Genomic DNA, 19016 nt, shown 5'->3' with positions numbered 1-19016 from the left:
GCCAGACATTATTCAAGTGGCTAGTGTTTCATTTTCTTAAAGTGACCAATGATTCCTAATCTATGTCTACAGGCAGCAGCCTCTGATGTGCTGGACGTGGCTGTTTAACAGTCAGTGGTGTAGTATACAATGCAATACAGTAAATACATACTGTGTGAGATGGGTGATGCAATATGTAAACATAATTTAATAGTGACTAAGATACCATAGAAAAGTGTGGAGTCCAGTTCATACATATGAGATGAGTAATGATAGATACGGAAACATTATTATAGTGGCATGTAATCCATTTCTAAAAGTGGTCAGTGATTTCTAATCTATGTCTATAGGCAGCCGCCTCTGATGTGCTAGTGATGGCTGTTTAGCAGTCTGATGGCCTTGAGATAGAAGCTGTTTTTCAGTCTCTCGATCCCAGCTTTGATGCACCTGTATGAACCTCGCCTTCTGGATGAAAATGGGGTGAACAGGCAGTGGCTCGGGTGGTTGATGTCCTTGATGATCTGTTTGGCCTTCCTATGGCATCGGGTGCTGTAGGTGTCCAGGAGGGTGGGTAGTTTGCCCCTGGTGATGCGTTGGGCAGACCGCACCACCCTCTGGAGAGCTTTGCGGTTGTGGGTGGTGCAGTTGCCGTACCAGCCGGTGATACAGCCTGACAGGATACTCTCAATTGTGCATCTGTAAATGTTTGTGAGGGTTTTGGCTGTTGCGCCTTCTTCACCACACTGTCTGTAGGTGGACAATTTCAGTTTGTCAGTAGTGTGTACTCAGAGGAACTTAAAGCTTTCCACCCTCTCCACTGCGGTCTCATCGATGTGGATAGGCGGGTGCCTCCTCTGCTGTTTCCTGAAGTCCACGATAATCTCCTTAGTTTTGTTGAAGTTGAGTGAGAGGTTATTTTCCTGGAACCACACTCCCAGAGCCCTTACCTCCTCCTTTTCCTGTAGGCTGTCTCATCATTGTCGGTAATCAAGCCTACTACTGTTGTGTCGTATGCAACATTGATGATTAAGTTGGAGGCGTGCTTGGCCACGCAGTCATGGGTGAACAGGGAGTACAGGAGGGGGCTGAGCATGCATCCTTGTGGGGCCCCAGTGTTGAGGATCAGTGAAGAGGAGGTGTTGTTTCCTACCTTCACCACCTGGGGGCGACCTGTCAGGATGTCCAGGACCCAGTTGCACAGGGAGGGGTTCAGACCCAGGGCCTCAAGCTTGATGATGAGCTTGATGATGAGTGTTGAATGCTGAGCTATTGTCAATGAACAGCATTCTTACATAGGTTTGCCTGTGCAGTGTGGTGGCGATTGCATTGTCTGTTGAGCTATTGGGGCAGTAAGCAAATTGATGTGGGTCTAGGGTGGCATGTAAGGTGAAGTTGATATGATCCTTTACCAATCTCTCAAAGCATGATGACAGAGGTGAGTGCTACGGGGCAAAAAACCTTTGCTTTCTTAGGTACAGGGATCTTGAAGCACGTGGGGACAACAGACTGAGAATCGGGAGATCTTGAATATATCTGTAAACACACCAACCAGCTGGTCTGCGCATACTCTGAGGACGTGGCTAGGGATACCATCTGGGCCGGCAGCCTTGTGAGGGTTAACAGACTTGAATGTCTTACTCATAGTGGCCACGGAGAAGGAGATCCCACAGTCCTCGATAGTCGGCCATGTCGGTGTCACTGTATTATCCTCAAAGCGAGCAAAGAAGGTGTTCATTCTGTCCGGAAGCAAGACGTCGGTGTCCGCGACATGGCTGGTTTTCCTTTTATAATCCGTGATTGTATGTAGACCCTGCCACATATGTCTTGTGTCTGAGCCATTGAACTGGGACTCAACTTTGTCCCTATACCGACGTTTAGCCTGCTTGATTGCTTTTCAGAGGGAATGACTATACAGGTTTGTATTCTTCCATATTCCCAGTCTCCTTTCCCTGGTTAAATGCGGTGGTTCTATCCACGGTTTCAGGTTGGAGTAGGTTTTAATAGTCACAGTGGGTACAAAATCTTTTATGCACTTCCTGATAAACTCATTCACCGTATCAGTATATGTGACAATATTATTTTCTGAAGCTACTCTGAACATATCCCAGTCCTCGTAGTCAAAACAATCTTGCTTGGATTCCGATTGGTCAGTTCCAGCTTTGAATAGTCCTTACCACGTGTGCTTCCTGTTTGAGTTTCTTCCTATAGGCAGGGAGGAGCAAGATGGAATTGTGGTGCAGGGGAGAGCCTTATATGCATTCTGGAAGGTAGTACAACAATGGCCAAGAGTTTTAGCAGTGCAAGTACAACAATCAATTTGTTGATAGAATTTCGGGAGCCTTTTCCTCAAATGTGCTTTGTTTAAATCCCCAGCTACAATAAATGCAGCATCAGGATATGTGTTTTCCAGTTTGCATAAAGTCCAGTGAAGTTCTTTGAAGGCCGTCGTGGTATCAGCTTGAAGGGGGATACAGACCGCTGTGGCTATTATTGACGAAAATTCTCTCGGGAAATAGTACGGTCGGCATTTGATTGTGAGATATTCTAGGTTGAGTGAACAGAAGGACTTGAGTTCCTGTATGTTATCACATTTACACCATAAGTCGTTAATCATAAAACATATACCTCCACCCTTCTGCTTCCCGGAGAAATGTTTGTTACTGTCGGCACGATGTACTGAGAACCCAACTGGCTTTACAGAGTCAGACAGTATATGTCGAGAGAGCCATGTTTCCGTGAAGCAGAGTATGTTACAATCCCTGGTGTCTCTCTGAAAAGCAACTCTGGCCTTGAGCTCATCAACTTTCTTATCCAGAGATTGGACATTAGCAGGTAAAATACTCAGGAGTGGTGGGTGGTGTACACGCTTCCTAAGTCGGACCAGAAGACCGCTCCAAGTACCTCTCCTCCGCCGGCATTGTTTTGGGTCAGCCTCTGGAATAAGTTCAATTGCTCTGGGGAGATTGAACAAAGGTTCTGCTCCAGGGAAGTCATAAACCTGGTTGTAATGTTGGACGTTCTGGTGAGTTACCGTCGCTCTAATATCCAATAGTTCTTCCCGGCTGTATGTAATGACACAAAACAATTCCTGAGCTAATAATGTAAAAAATAGTACAGAAACAAACACAATACTGCAGAGTTTCTTAAGAGATAGTCGCGATGCAGCCATTTCCTTCAGCGTCATCATAGACCTAAAAGGTTTTTTGCAGCTTGCTAAGACCAACAAACTAGTGTTTTGCAGAAACCAAGTTACACAGACAAATAGTATAATATGAAAAACATGTGGATTTTTATTAATAAGCAAAGTGGAAAGCTGCGTCATTCTTGTTTGGAAAAATCTGTTGACTGCATGCTGTTTGGTCATTGTGAGTAAATCTCGAGCATGGGGAATTGGTCTGCTTGAGTGACAGGAAGTGGGGCTTGGTGTGTGTGGGATTGGGAAGCGGCCAAAGAGGAGCAACAGAGAGAACTTGAGCAATAAATCAAAAGTAAAACAAAAGTGACATTTTAAAATATCGCAGCCTCTTGCAAAATGGATAACATTTGATTAATCGTGCAGCCCTATCCTATAGGACATTGTTTCTTATCCAGGTCCTGGGGATCCAAAGGGGTGCACATTTTTGATTTTGCCCTAGACTAGCACTAACACACTGGATTCAACTAATAATCTCACAAACAAGCCTTTGATTAATAGAATCTGGTATGTGAGTGCTAGGGAAAAAACTCAAATGTGCACCCCTTTGTGTCCTTGGGACCAAGAAGGAGAAACACTGGTATAAGATATTATGGTTGCCTCCAAAATGCAACCCTATTCACACTACCTTTGACCAGGTAAGTATTTTAACTATATAGGGAATAGGGTGCGAAAGAGTGCTTGTTAGGAGCTCTTAGATTTACATGCTCAGTGGGTGCCGTGATAATATCTAAATCCATTAGACATAGCATTATGTCAATCAGCCCCAGTAATACCAGCTAGCGACCTATCACAGATACGTCTCTCACCCCCTCGACACCTGCTGTCATGGAGAACACTCAAGATGAAAGGCGATTTCAAGTCTTAAAGAAGAACACTGAGCTTCAGCAAAAATACTGCATGAATACTGATTCTGTTTATTCGCAGTCAGATCTATGTGTGAGAAAATGCCAGGGTAAGGCGTACCCTAGAGGGACTTGTCTCCGCTACACCTGTCAAGAATAAAGACTCTAGTATTACCTCAGTGCTATCAGATTATGATAATCAACTTCTCGCTCACTACAGCTGACAAGTCCATCAAAGAGTGAGAAACAATTTACATGCTCTGCTGGGCATAGACTCTTGAAGGTGGCTAACCAATAGATACATATCGATAACAGCCTTATCTTTGGCAGGAAAACATGATCATTTCACCATACTCTTTAAACCACAGTAGGACTATTGTCCTTTAAATAGTTAGCCTAGGCCTATAATCTAATAAAGATAACAGTCATAGGGCGTATTCAAGCAAAACGTATGTACAGATGTTTCCAGGATATGGCAAAACAACATTTCTCTCCAACTTTGAGAGAGCATTGCATAAATATTTAGTTGAATTTTAAATCAAATTGTAGCCAAACAAGCATTCTCAAAGCATGTAGAAAAAGTTTGGTCTGAACTTCTAAATAAGTATTATGGAATAGGCCACTTTTTCAACTGAGTAAAAATTGTTAAGCCTTGCAATAAAATTCTATTAAAATTAAATCCTACTGAGTAGCTCTCCCACTGAACTTGAAAAGAAAATGTCTTAGCAGGCATTTCAGGATTACAAGGAAATATTATGAAGGGGTTTGCAAGTGGAAAGCTTTATGCAATAAATATTTCAATTGCAAAGCATTCTTAAGTACTTGGTAGATGTGCGAATTAGGACTGGCTCTTATTTGTTCGATCTCTCAATGGGCTCAGTGCTATTAAACCACTGCCTCAATGTGGACATGACAATTATGATCCAAATCAAAACTAATTTTGATTTTGTATTGAGAGACCTCTTCAGAGAAATGTCACATCCACAGCCAATTGGATTTTGTCCTTTGAAAATGTAGCGGATGGCAAAGTTAGCAGCGCTACTGCCTTCTTGAGTCCTGAAGTACTGTAGCCCCCAGACCAAGAAATGCTCTGGCTTTACCACTACCACTGAGTCAGTGATATTGACAGTGCTCCTGCAGTATATCGTGGCGTGTGTTCAAATCCAAAGACCACAATTGCATGAATAGACCACACTATAAGCACTCATACATTGCTGAGCATTTCCAAGTGAACCTGGAAGATATGCCGCATAATGTAGTCTTTAGCTGAAACCTATTCAACAATAGCTCTTGGACACACTTAAATTAAACTCAGAAATAACATTGTAGCGAAATGAGGAACGTCACAAAAAGCCAAAGCCGAAACCAAATCGGTGCGTGAACAGCAGCCTTCACCTGTGAACTGATGAGGCTCTCTTCTCCAGACTAGCACTGCAGAGCAGCACAGCTTTGATTTCCCTTCTTTTATTAGCTAAACCATATGGGGATAGATGAAGGAACTGGTACCGAAAGACTGATGTCTGGGCAACTCTATGTGTATATTTTCTGTGTTGTTTCGAATATACAGCAGGTTTGTATGATGGGTGAAGGGGGTTACAAATACATTTTTTGATTGACATTGAAAATGTAAATTGTGATATTTGTCTATTTATTTTTTTACTTTAAGGTGAATTTTAATGCTTTCCAAGCTCCATTGTGTCACACTCCAGACTTAATGGAATTCCTTCCTCGTTTACTCAAGGTCAAAGCTCATCCCTCCCACAATCCTTTGCATTGTAAATCTCTCTCACCAGACCTATCTAGGGGAATTTGAATAATTTAATGTTTCCTGTGGCATTTCTCTAAATATTGGTCTATAAGCCTAATGCTTTTTCTTTTACAAAAATCTAATTCACATTATCACAATGAAAAGAAATGCATCAAATGATGTAAGGGTGGAATCTAATTCAATCATGTCATAATTAATCTTGACTGATTCCCATGTGTTATGCATAGTTCTGAGCATAATCAGTGTGTGCCATATAGCAGGTTATCAACAGAGTGGTTACCCCCATAGAGGGTTAATGGGATAGATGTAGTGTAGCACTGAGCTCACTTCTGGATCAGTAGTATGTAGTCCTTCTGGCATCCAGCCCAACAGTGACAAATGCTTTTCTGCATGGGGGTGAATGATGTAGTATATTGTGGCGATGCTTCATTCACTCCATAAAAACACAGCAATACCTGATTGTTGGTGTGTATTTGAAATTGGTGGTTTGACTGATGTTTACTGCTTCAACCCAATCCTTTAATTATCAGATATGGTGTATGACAATGAATGTGTAAGACCACATGTGCATTCAACCACCAGCGCCAATGGAATGTGCATTCACAAAGATGGGCTCTAGTGGAAACTAACTTAACCAGGTCTTTGACCTGGAAAGTGTTTTCAATCAAGCATTACAATGTAAATTACTGATGAAAGATTTGCTGTTCCAAGGCCAAAGACTGTTGCTTGGCAACAAACATGGAAATTAAGATCCATTTCCATTTCATACAAAAAAGGAACATGCAATTGAAATGACAGTTGTGACTACTTCACAAGCAACGTGGGATTTCAGTTTAAATGTCCCATTGCTTAGACAAGAGAGTTCACCAGAATACCAAATCACAGTCACAGTCTAATCATATAAGCCCACACTGGATATGCCAAGCCATGTGCCAAGTTCCTATTTCAAGGTCTACAGAGAGCACAGCGTGAACACTCTTAAGATACAAAATGTCTTCTGAATGACCACATGCAGTTGGTTCACACAAACTCACTTGTCAATGGCCAAATATTACTCTTCTCAAAACCTGTAAAAGCGAGGTTACATGATTCTATTGCTGTGAATATGAAAGTCTGGGATAGAAACAGAACCCTGCACATTGGTGTACCTGCTTGTACTTCTTCTTCTGATAAGCTAGCCACTGGTTTGGTGGTAAAGTAATCCTTAAGATACAGTAAGTCTACTCCGTCTCTACTGAGAGTCAAACCCCAAATTGACGTTTTGTCACACCCTGATCTGTTTCACCTGTCTTTGTGCTTGTCTCCACCCCCCTCCGGATGTCGCCCATCTTCCCCATTTTCCCCAGTGTATTTATACCTGTGTTCTCTGTTTGTCTGCTGCCCGTTCAGGCTTGTCTCGTCAAGCCTACCAGCAGTTTTCCAAAACAACTATTTTTCTCTACTCCCTGTTTTCTAGTATTCCCGGTTTTGCCTGACCTGACCCTGAGCCTGCCTGCTGTTCTGTACCTTATGACACTGCCCTGGATTACTGACCTCTGCCTGCCCTGACCCTGAGCCTGCCTGCCTGCCATTCTGTACCTTTCGGACTCTGCTATGGATCACTGACCTCTGCCTGCCCCTGACCTGTCGTTTGCCTGCCCCCTGTTTTTGTAATAAACTTTTGTTACTTCGAACTGTCTGCATCTGGGTCTTCTCCTGAGCCGTGATACTTTTGTCCATTAGCATACACATGGCTTAGAGGAATACAACAAAGAACGGACAACGTTATGGACCAGGTTACTTTGAAACAGGGAGAGAATTCCATTTACTTCATTTACCAATCTATTGCCGTCAAGCACTCACGATAGGAGCAGAAATGCTATGAGTGAATCAGTGTTCCAATAAACCTTCTAAAATGTGTATAGCTCCATGACTATTTGACTAACTTCGTTATCTGCTTCATTTTGCAGCATAACTTGAAATGTATAAAGAGTTGGAATGTTACCAGTAGTACTGTAAACTAATCCTAAACCAGTCCTAAGCGCTATATAGCTATTTCAGGTGCATATGATGCCATGTTCGTCAGAAGAATGTTGCAAAGCAATCCAATGAAGAGGGCCATGCCTGGGGAAAATCAGTTGAATCATTCAATCATTCTAATAAAATAAATGCAAATAAAACTATTTCACCTGATCAAATTTAAGGTTGCAACTAGCTTCGAAGCGTTTCTAGTTCCACCTGAGAGGGCACAGGGGAATGACATACATGATGTGAGAGAACTAATGAGCCCTCTCGGAATGGAGCCTACAGTACTTTCTGCAGAGTCACATTGAGGGTTTGAAAAGGAATAAGGAGGAAGAAAGGCATTTCTGCTTGCTGCTACAGTACTGCCAGAAATACTGTACATAGAATATAATATATAAAGCTTTAGTAAAGCATTGGCTTAATCAGACACTTTTCTAGTTAGAATACTGTACTGTATTATGTCAGATTGATTGTGATATTGATATCAGTGTGTCCAAAGGATTTTCCCAGTGAAAATAATACCTGCTTAGTTCTTTGTTTGGAAGAATATTCATTCAACCATTAATATGAGAGCTGAGGTTTTTAAGATGATGAGTAGGCACAATATCAAATTCAAACCAGCCAAGATTCAAACTTTTGAAAGTTTATTGTAGCCTACCAGTGTACTGTAGATCAAAACTATTGGGTGAGAAAATTTGAATTTCCCTGAACCAATACCTCATATCGCCACCAGATTCACATTATCTTGAAGTACTAACAATGTAGATGTCAGTTTAAAGCAGAACCTATGACTCAGTCAACTGTAGCTACAGGTACTGGGTCTACAGGTTTGTTATATCATCTGGACTAATAGAGGGTTTCTATTTTATCCCTCAGGTGCACAGGGGTGGGGCAGCACTCACACAACTTGAAACATAAATCATTAGGCAAAGGAAATATATTACATTTCTGTAGCACTATGATTAGCCTAGCCTAAATCCTGGTAATGCACACATGCAGTCTTTATATAAAAGTATATGAAACCATCTTAGGCTCCAAATTGTAAGCTAAGCTGTTTCCATTTCATTTCCTTTTCAATCACACACACAGCATCATCACACACTGTCTCCATTTCCTGACCACAATGGTAACATCATAGGCGTAGGTGACATTTAACCAGGATACTAAAAGTCTCATCTGGTGAGATGTCAGTTTTATTTGACCAAAGTATAACATTTAGGACACTACCTAATGAGCTTACTGATTTAGAGGGAGATTTTTTTTCTCTCATTCACACAGGATCAAAATAAATTCCTTAGAGAACTGTGAGATCAATAGAAGAACTTGGTCCATCATTTAACAAAAAAATGAATCAGTAGTTGGTTTCCATCCAATTGGCAACAGATTTCCACGCACATTTTCCCCACCGTTGGTGTGTTTCCACCAAACTGACTTGTTGCAGATAACAATCTGTGCATGATAACTTCTACACCTGCATTGCTTACTGTTTGGGGTTTGGGGTTTTAGACTGGGTTTCTGTACAGCACTTTGTGACATCAGCTGATGTAAGAAGGGCTTTATAAATTAATTTGATTTGATTTGATTTGATGATGACATAGTGCAGTGTTTCCCAACCCTGGTCCTCCAGTACCCCCAACAGTATACAGTTTTGTTGTAGCCCTTGACAAACACACCTCATTCAACTCATTGAGGGCTTGATGATTAGTTCAACAAGTTGAATCAGGTGTGCTTGTCCACAGCTAAAATAAAAGTGTGTACTGTTGGGGGTATTGGAGGACCAGGGTTGGGAAACACTGGCGTAGTGCACACACAAATGTACTTTTTTGCTTATGTTTTCATGTAAACATCACAAAAACTGTTGCGTTAAATAGAAAATGTGCCTACTGGTTTTGGCACGTGCTCGCAGATACAGTGCGGTAAGCTAGTCTACATAATGAGATTCATACGGATAAGAGCGAGAATATTTGTATTTGTCAAACGGCAGTCACTATTCATCATCATGTCACCAGAATCAGACCCTCTATATTTATTGGAAAGGAGCATCAAGATCACTGTGCACTTTCACCACCCTGTGAAGTTCATAATAAATTACTTAATTTCATCTGTAGCCTAATAAACTGCATGGTTTCCCGAGTTGTAGTGGGAGGACCATATACCATATCATGCATGACTCCAAGTTTACCTCGATATGATGATTTTTATATCAATATTTGCGCATAAAGGTATTTCCACCGCCATATAGCATTACTATATTACCGACACAAAAATATCCCATCATGTCATACAAACAAATTATCTGTTGGCATTCAAAATTGTACTGAAACTTCCTGTTGCAATCATAGCTGTCGTGATTTACTCGCATAAAAACGTGGTTATTGTTATTGGTCGGCGGCATAACTAAATGGAATATGAATATAAGTATGCATTAACACAAGACAGATTGCGCCTTGCCAGGGAATTATCGCACACCTCAGCGGTGTGAGAAAGCACGAGGACCAAGGCCTCTCTGTTATTCTGCTATATCTGACAGCCTTATGTAAAGTTGGCCCAGTGTGTTGATAAGGCATTTTAAATGTAAAAACATTTTCCAAAATGTCAAATCACAAATAATTATTCTCATACATACAGCATGTACCACATGTACCAGAGTAGTTGTCATGATTGACAACACATTTCACAATAAAATAATGGTTTTCTACGTCACAATGTGAATGTACATCAGAATTTCTCAAACAAATATTCCATGAATCATAAAGTCAGTTATCAAAAAACACATAATAAAACACCAATTAATATAGGTTAGGTTACACAACTACACCATAACCAATGGTAATGCTATTGGAAGTTGCTGCCAAGGGCACATGAAGTATGTAATCCCCTATCTACATCGTTATGAGTACTAGATTTACACCGTTTTTTAAGTACACATAAAGTACTGTTATACTCTGGTAAGGAGGTATCAAAACTTCAATATACCCCTAAACTGTAATTACCCCGAGGGGGATAAATACAGTTGTATTGAAATTAACTGAATATAGTGGTAGGCCTATTTTGTTAATGTCCCACACTATATGCCAGGGACCTCAAGATACGATCATTGATACTTAGGTAACGATACGATATGCATTGCGATTTTCACGATTCTTAAGATTCTCACGATTCTATATGTATTGTGATTTGATACTGCAATTTTATTGTGATTTGATGTTTTAAAAAATTGCTCACTGTACAGTATGTCTGCTGAAGAGGGACATGAGAGAGCATGATACATTAATTGTTTTATTATATACAGCACCAGTCAAAAGTTTGGACACACCTACTCATTAAAAGGTTTTTCTTAATTGTTACTATGTTCTACATTGTAGAATAGTAGTGAAGACATCAAAACTATGAAATAACACATATGGAATCACGTAGTAACCAAAGAAGTGTTAAACAAATCAAATTATATTTTATATTTGAGATTCTTCAAAGTAGCCACCCTTTGCCTTGATGACAGCTTTGCACACTCTTGGCATTCTCTCAACCAGTTCCTCTGTCCAGTGTCTGTTCTTTTGCCCATCTTAATATTTAATTTTATTGGCCAGTCTTAGATATGGCGTTTTCTTTGCAACTTTGCCTAGAAGGCCAGCATCCCAGAGTTGCCTCTTCACTGTTGACGTTGAGACTGGTGTTTTGCGGGTACTATTTAATGAAGCAGCCAGTTGAGGACTTGTGAGGCGTCTGTTTCTCAAACTAGACACTCTAATGTACGTGTCCTCTTGCTCAGTTGTGCACTTGGCCCTCCCACTTCTCTTTTTTTTTTAATATTCTGGTTAGAGCCAGTTTGCGCTGTACTGTGAAGGGAGTAGTACACAGTGTTGTACCAGATCTTCAGTTTCTTGGCAATTTCTCCCATGGAATAGCCTTAATTTCTCAGAACAAGAATAGAGTGACACGTTTCAGAAGAAAGGGCTTTGTTTCTGGCCATTTGGAGCCTGTAATTGAACCCACAAATGCTGATGCTCCAGATACTCAACCACTCTAAAGAAGGACAGTTTTATTGCTTCTTTAATCAGCACAACAGTTTTCAGCTGAGCAAGCATAATTGCAAAAGGTTTTTCTAATGATCAATTAACCTTTTAAAATTATAAACTTGAATTAGCTAACACAACGTGTCATTGGAACACATGGTTGCTGATAATGGGTCTCTGTATGCCTATGTAGATATTCCATTAAAAATCTGCCATTTCCAGCTACAATAGTAATTTACAACATTAACAATGTCTACACTATATTTCTGATCAATTTTATGTTATTTTAATAGACACACTTTTTTTTTCAAACACAAGGAAATGTCTAAGTGACCCCAAACTTTTGAACTGTACTGTACATGTAGGTAGGTGTAAAGTGACTTTATTACTGTATGATTGACTCTATACCAAAACCAGATAGTATACCCAATAACAACATGCCCTACACAATGTATGAACAATACTGTGCTTTTTTTCATGAATGTCTAGATTAGATCATAATTTGACCTGCAAATGGCACCTCATGGGCAGAGTATCCCAACTTCTACTGTATATCACCGCCTGAGATTTCAGTGTTCCATGCTACTAAAATGTATGGATTTAATCATGTATCATTACTTCTCTTCACAAAAACAAAAGCTTAGAGAAATTAAGGACGTGTCTCTAATTGTGCATCATCAGTTTCTCATCGCTTACCTCGTCTTTAGCCATGACCACTAGAGTAGCCTGAACCACAACTAATGCTTTTCTTACAGTAGACTACCATCTAGAAAAATTATAATTACAGATAGCCATTGACAGTGTTCAAGGGCTAGGCTACATTGGCAGTGTACAATATTATTAATGTGACCGTCATGACCAATTCTGGATTTCCCTTTAGGCTATGGATCACCTTTAAACATGTACAACTTTCAGCACAGCAACACCACAGCAGGTCTCAGGTAAGTAACTGTACCTTGTCTGTATCAACACAAGCATGAAAGCTTTTGGTTTTAATTTACTGTGACAATCAATTACTACGCTCAGCAGAAGCCTTATGTGAATCTTGAGGGAGCATTAGGACTACACAAAAACCAACATGTCCACTTCTGCTTCTATGGGGACAATGGGGACAGTGAATTAGTTCCACGTTCTCTGAATCAAGATATTAGGTGTTCGTCTCAAGCTTCAATTAATATAGAAACTACTTAACTAAAACGGTTGAAATCCAAACTTTGTTAAGTCTGGAAAAGAACACCTAACACAAACTCAGAGGCAAACCCGAAACCACATAACCAGAAATGATTTGAAGAGACTCACGGTAGTGAAGTTCCATGGGTAACACTCCGATCCCCGGAACGTGCAATGCAGCAGCATGTCACTGATATCGTGGCCCGTGCGGTTGTAGAAGTCTGTCATGTTGAACTGCTTGGGCTTGAAGTTGAGGAAGTTGGCCTTATCCTTGAGGGCGTCCAGCACCTCGGGCTCGGCCAGGTGAGTGTTGGCTATCTGATAGTTGGAGTTCAGGAGGGCCAAGAGCTCCCCCACATGATACAGGTCGTTCCTGGTGATCTGGGAGAAGCGGAACTCGTTGAGGTTGCAGAAGGTCACAGCAGGGAAGGTGAGGTTAGGCGCCGCCACCTCATCCAGTTTAGTGACATGAGGATACTCAAAGTAGTAGGATACGCGGTCCATGCATACCAGCATCAGCAAGGCCAGCGAGCCCAGGAACGAGAGTGTCCAGAGGAAGCGGCGAAACGTCATGTGCCCGTAGGCAAATATGTGGCTCATGCCATGTAGAGTGGACATGTTGGCAAATGCTTGCAGGTTGGAGGGCCGAATGCTCTCGATGCTTTCCTCTGAGTCCCCCTTCATGGTTGCAGGTGAGTGATCCTCAAGACGCTAGTATTTCCTCAACAAGAACTTCAGGTTCGAGAGACTTGCTTAGCAACAGAATGTAGCATAAACCAACCAGTCGCCAATGTTTTGGCGCGGCAACCTGAGCCTTTTATTCCAACGATAATCTGCAAGTGGCAAATTCTAACCGCTATCTTAAAGACTAGTGTTTTCAGCCGCTTTTACAATTTCTCTTTTATAACAATTCACCTTCCAGAGGGTCTTAGTTATTCCATGTAGTCCCAGGTCTTCCCTTTTCTTTGAAGCTCCTCTTCTATTCTCTTTCTCTCTAGCTCTCACTCTGTCTCTCTCTCCCGCTCTGCTGTCTTTTGTAGCAGAACCAAACACAATGACAGCTCCAGAAACACCCACTTCTACCAAAAAGGGAATGCCTTCTGTACCCTGGGCAGTGTGAAAAGGATAATGAAAAGAACAAACAGGAGAAAATAACGGTCGGAAGTGAGGGAGAGGAGAGGGAGAGATGGGGACTGGTAATGAAAGGGCTGCGGAGGACTGAAGAGAGGGGTTCAGCCTCAACAGTCAATGGGACCCTTCCTCCTCCTATCGGCATGAGCGCCACTACATTTCGGTGATAAAGGGATGCAATGGATTTTGGAATGGAGGAAGGAATAAAGAGAGAGATGGCTCACTATCCTTCGCTGCCACCTTAATTTACTTTATTTTCTCTCTCTGCCACTCTATTCTCTCTTTTCTCCAGATGAAAATGATGAGGGGGGTCATAGACCTCCCACTAACCCACCTCTCCTGTGTGGTTGACAGACAAGCCCAGTGTTGGTAGGTAGCCTCCACGGTATGTACTTCCTTGCTTCGCTCTCATCCACAATTAGCAAGGAAGCCCATGCACATCTTGATGCTTTACGGCCACCTTCGCCATCCGAGCCACTAAAGCCTGTTCATCGCCATTAGCGTTTCTCCTGATCTCAACATACAGATATCTATTCTTCCCTCTCTTTCGCTCCCTCGCTTGCTCGCTTGCTGCTCTTGCTCCCTCCCACCACCACTCTTTCTAGCCCCCCCTCTCGTTCTCTACCTCTTTAGTAGTCAGGATCCATCCTACTGCCGAATGGCTGCTTTGCCTGTGTGTCTGTGCTCACAGGGGGAGTCTCTCATTCTGTGCTGCCGGTAACTTCACTATTGTTATGGTTTTCTAATATGCTCTAACAGTCAGCGTCTGTCATCTGCAATTCAGTGATAGCTCCTACTGTGTATGGGAATGCCACAGGTTGCATGTAGACATGGATGTAAAATTCATAGCCACAAAGAGTATGATTTATCTGTAACAGGGGATGTGGTTGCAAGAGCCTACATCTTCAAATAGCTGAGAGCATGTGTCTCCATTTGATGTTAACAGACACCTGTCAAATAAATGATCCAAACATTGCAGAACTGAATCCATCGATCTTCTCATATTGAAACTAGTATTTTTCTCAGGAGTATTTGGTCTCTTCTAATAGGATAGTGAAGTGAACACATTGGCTGCCATTTCATTTCTGTTAGACTTCGGTAAGTATTAACCGGCCCTACATCCCCAGAGCTCATTGTTGCCGCCTTGGGCCAGGGGAACAACCAACCCCTGGAGGGTCTTTCCCTGATAATTATTGCTCCAAATATGGGACAGGGTTTCAAGGCTTGACCAATAATAATTGGCTTGGGCTTTTCATTGGGGTTAAAAGTTAATCTCATCTTAAAGAGAAACCCCGTTCATTATTCTTAAGAGCAAACAAGATGATCACTCATTGGCTCACCCTGAGAAGCCTTATTATCATAACAATAGACAAATTACCAAGGATTATGACCACAACCCTGGAGGATTAAATCAATATATATGTCCTGGTAACCAAGAGCTCACACTCACAGCATAGCAACCAACCATTACCCATCCGCGATACTAACTTCATCAGTCGTGCTATTGAGATAATACAAAAAATACCCGGTCATGCATCAACTTGTCAAATAGATATTGGCATAATAGAAATAGCAATTTGAAAAACACTCTGAGGAAGACACAACATGATGCCTGGAGTGATAAGACAATTAGGGTTTTATGTCCACATTCTACATTTCTCTGTGTTTTCTGCTTTAGTTTTTTCTTACAAGTTAAGACATTTTCTTTGGCAATAAAATCTCTAATGTTTTGAGGTTGAAAACAGATGAGGAAAAAACAACCATCACCCTGCTACGGGTGTAAAGGTATAAAGTATGAAGAAAAATGTGGGTTCAAATTCTAAATACATCTTGGTTAGTCATTCATATACTTTTAGACACCAAAAATCCTCCCCACAGTGATAGCCAATGTTCTGTTAGTGTTGTGTTCTGACACAAAATAGCTGTCACCCATCACTCCCTTACTCCCCCTTTTGATGTAAAGGGCTTTGAGGCCTAGTGAAAAGCTTTAAATAAGCGATCTATGATCATTATGACAATCCATCATGTCATCCCATTTGTACCACATAAACATGTCCATACAATAGGTGCCTAAGTTTGACATAGGGGCCTAATCAATAAAGTGACTCAGTTGTCAACTGCAATTGGTTCACCATATTTGCATAGATTTTCATCTAAATAATTTAAACTCCACAAACATATTCAAGACATGTAAATAACTAACAAATGTACAGCCTATGCACTTATTTGCATTTTACTTGTACTACTGTAGTACATTATATGTAGACAAACAGATTATACAAAATCAAACTGCTTAAAGTTTTTGCATTCATGCTTGTTACAGATTGTAGAGGGGAAAACTGTGGACTTTTCGCTTAGTAATTGGCTTTCAAGTGGCTGGTGATTTGCGAGGCATAATGCAGTGAATATTAATAGGAAGAGAAACATTTGAAGCACTCACTCCTAAGCGATATATAAATGGTTCTCTTTATGTGGGTCTTTTTGGATGTGTGTGCCTGTCACTAACTACAGCAAATACAGACACAGTTATGTCTCTCTGACTGCTATACAGCTCAACTTAAATGTAACAAAATTCTGCTCCTACATGCAATGCACCAAAAACATGTCTTCATACTGCACAATGCACCAAAGATAGGCTTTATACTGTGATGCACGATGCATTACATAAATGTCTTCATATTTTCTACTAGTTCAGAGAAATGCTTGTAAATGCACAGAGTCATCCTCATATTGACTCGGTCAATTCAGTATTCCAGGAAACTGGAAGGGAAGCAGCTAAAATGATACAGCTTATAATTTATGTCCAGTACTCTGCATAGCTGCAGGGCCTAGTGGGATAAATTAAAACATGATTTATTTGACTTTATACTGATCCAGTGGTGAAGGTTTGTTGGCTAGTTAACCTAGATAGTCCAACAACAGGAATAAATTGTAGCTTGTGACATATTCAATATAAGATATGTGCTGAAATTTGAATCACACATGAGTACCTCAAGTCAGGATGCAGCAGGTGATGTCTTTGTTCTATGGTGTAATCAATAGGAGGAAACGTTTCCTGCAGTCAAATGACCAAATCGCACTCTAGTGGCCTCATGGGTGAAATGTTGTTAATATTTTTCATAATTTCGTAGTTACTCAACATTATTTTTTATTTTTCTGTCTTCTGTGATATATACATATTGGGATGCAAACTCAAAATTGAATACATTTCAACTTTATATCTGATATGGTAAGGGTGTCTTCTTTTTTACTGTGTGCGAGGTGTATAGAGTTGAAGGCCGTCATTGTAAATTAGAATTTGATGTTAACTGACTTGCCTAGTGAAATAGTTTTTCCTTTTTTTATATATATGTATATACACGCACTGCCGTTCAAAAGATCTGGGTCACTTAGAAATGCATCAGCATTTGTGGGTTCAAAATAGCCAGAAACAAAGACCTTTCTTCTGAAACTCGTGAGTCTATTCTTGTTCTGAGAAATGAAGGCTATTCCATGCGAGAAATTGCCAAGAAATTGAAGATCTGGAACAACGCTGTGTACTACTCCTTTCACAGAGCAGCGCAAACTGGCTCTAACCAGAATATAAAGAGGAGTGGGAGGGCCCAGTGCACAACTGAGCAAGAGGGCAGGTACATTAGAGTGTCTAGTTTGAGAAACAGACGCCTCACAAATCCTCAACTGGCTGCTTCATTAAAAGGTACTCACAAAACACTAGTCTCAACGTCAACAGTAAAGAGGCAACTACGGGATGCTGGCCTTCTAGGCAGAGTTGCAAAGAAAAAGCCATATCTCAGACTTGCCAATAAAAATAAAAGATAAAGATGGGCAAAAGAACACAGACACTGAACAGAGGAACTCTGCCTAGAAGGCCAGCATCCCAGAGTTCCCTCTTCACTGTTGACGTGAGACTGGTGTTTTGTGGGTACTATTTTTTTAAAGGACATTTCTAAGTGACCCCAAAATTTTGAACAGTAGTGTATCTTTGGTTTAAAACCAAGAAACACTCTGTGTGACCCAGATTTAGCCCACTGCATTGAAACAACATAACTTGTCATTTATAACATACAACAGGGAAGGGAAACTCCAGTCCTCCGGGACCGAGTTGGTGTCACACTTTTTCCCCCATTCCTAGCTGATTAAACGAATCACATTCTAAACTGACAATCATGGTTGATTATGGAAGTCAGGTGTGTTAGCTGGGGCTGTGCCAAAAGTGTGACACCAACCCCCTGATGCCTGTCTACATGAATGAATCCTGGTCTACATCTCTAAAGTACTCATCTGGTGTATTACATATTGTTCTACGACAGTCCTTCAGGATTGCTATTGTACAAATCTAAGCTCTCCAGCCAAGGAATTTTCTAAAGATCCCTCTTGCTCTTTTCAAATGCCAGCTCTGTTGGTATCTGCAATTGTAAAGTCATCCTCTCAATCACAAACCTACCCAAAGAAACACCATCTGTGCCATCCAGAACAGCCAAGCATGACCAGGAAATGATTGGGTTCCTAATTTCTATAGATTTTTTTTTAAAGAAATCAAATCTTAGGCAACAGAACATTTGATGGTCCAATAACTATTCCATTCCTCCTCATGTAATTAAATAAAATGCCATTGCCTCTTTTACATTTTCAATAACACATCCAGACGATTCAGTCATTTCTACAGTGCCTTGCAAAAGTATTCATCCTCCTAGGCGTTTTTCCTATTTTGTTGCATTACAACCTGTAATTTAAATGAATTTTTATTTGGATTTCATGTAATGGACAAACACAAATAGTCCAAATTGGTGAAGTGAAATGAAAAAAATAACTTTAATCAAAAACGGAAAAGTGGTGCATATATATGAATTTACCCCCTTTGCCATGAAGCCCCTAAATAAGATCTGGTGCATCCGATTACCTTCAGGAGTCAC

General features: G+C 40.8%; 1 protein-coding gene across 3 annotated transcripts in view; it reads right to left on the bottom strand.

Annotated features, from left to right (window-relative positions):
• asic1c (acid-sensing (proton-gated) ion channel 1c) overlaps positions 1-14715 on the bottom strand; it is a 165436-nt gene extending 150721 nt beyond the window's left edge. For 2 of the 3 annotated variants that reach the window (XM_031809825.1, XM_020466450.2), the window contains exon 1: positions 13102-14665. In XM_031809825.1, the coding sequence (XP_031665685.1) occupies positions 13102-13656 (555 nt within the window). In that variant the 5' untranslated portion in view covers positions 13657-14665. Of the gene's footprint in view, positions 1-13101 lie in introns of all 3 variants that reach the window. The other variant, XM_031809824.1, reaches the window with a different exon arrangement.
• Positions 14716-19016: the final 4301 nt, after the last annotated feature.

The sequence above is a fragment of the Oncorhynchus kisutch genome, linkage group LG30, assembly GCF_002021735.2.
Source record: "Oncorhynchus kisutch isolate 150728-3 linkage group LG30, Okis_V2, whole genome shotgun sequence".
In the NCBI taxonomy this organism is placed as follows: Eukaryota; Metazoa; Chordata; class Actinopteri; order Salmoniformes; family Salmonidae; genus Oncorhynchus; species Oncorhynchus kisutch.
Note: the sequence above shows the minus strand (reverse complement) of the source record. Positions and strands in the feature narration are given on the sequence as shown.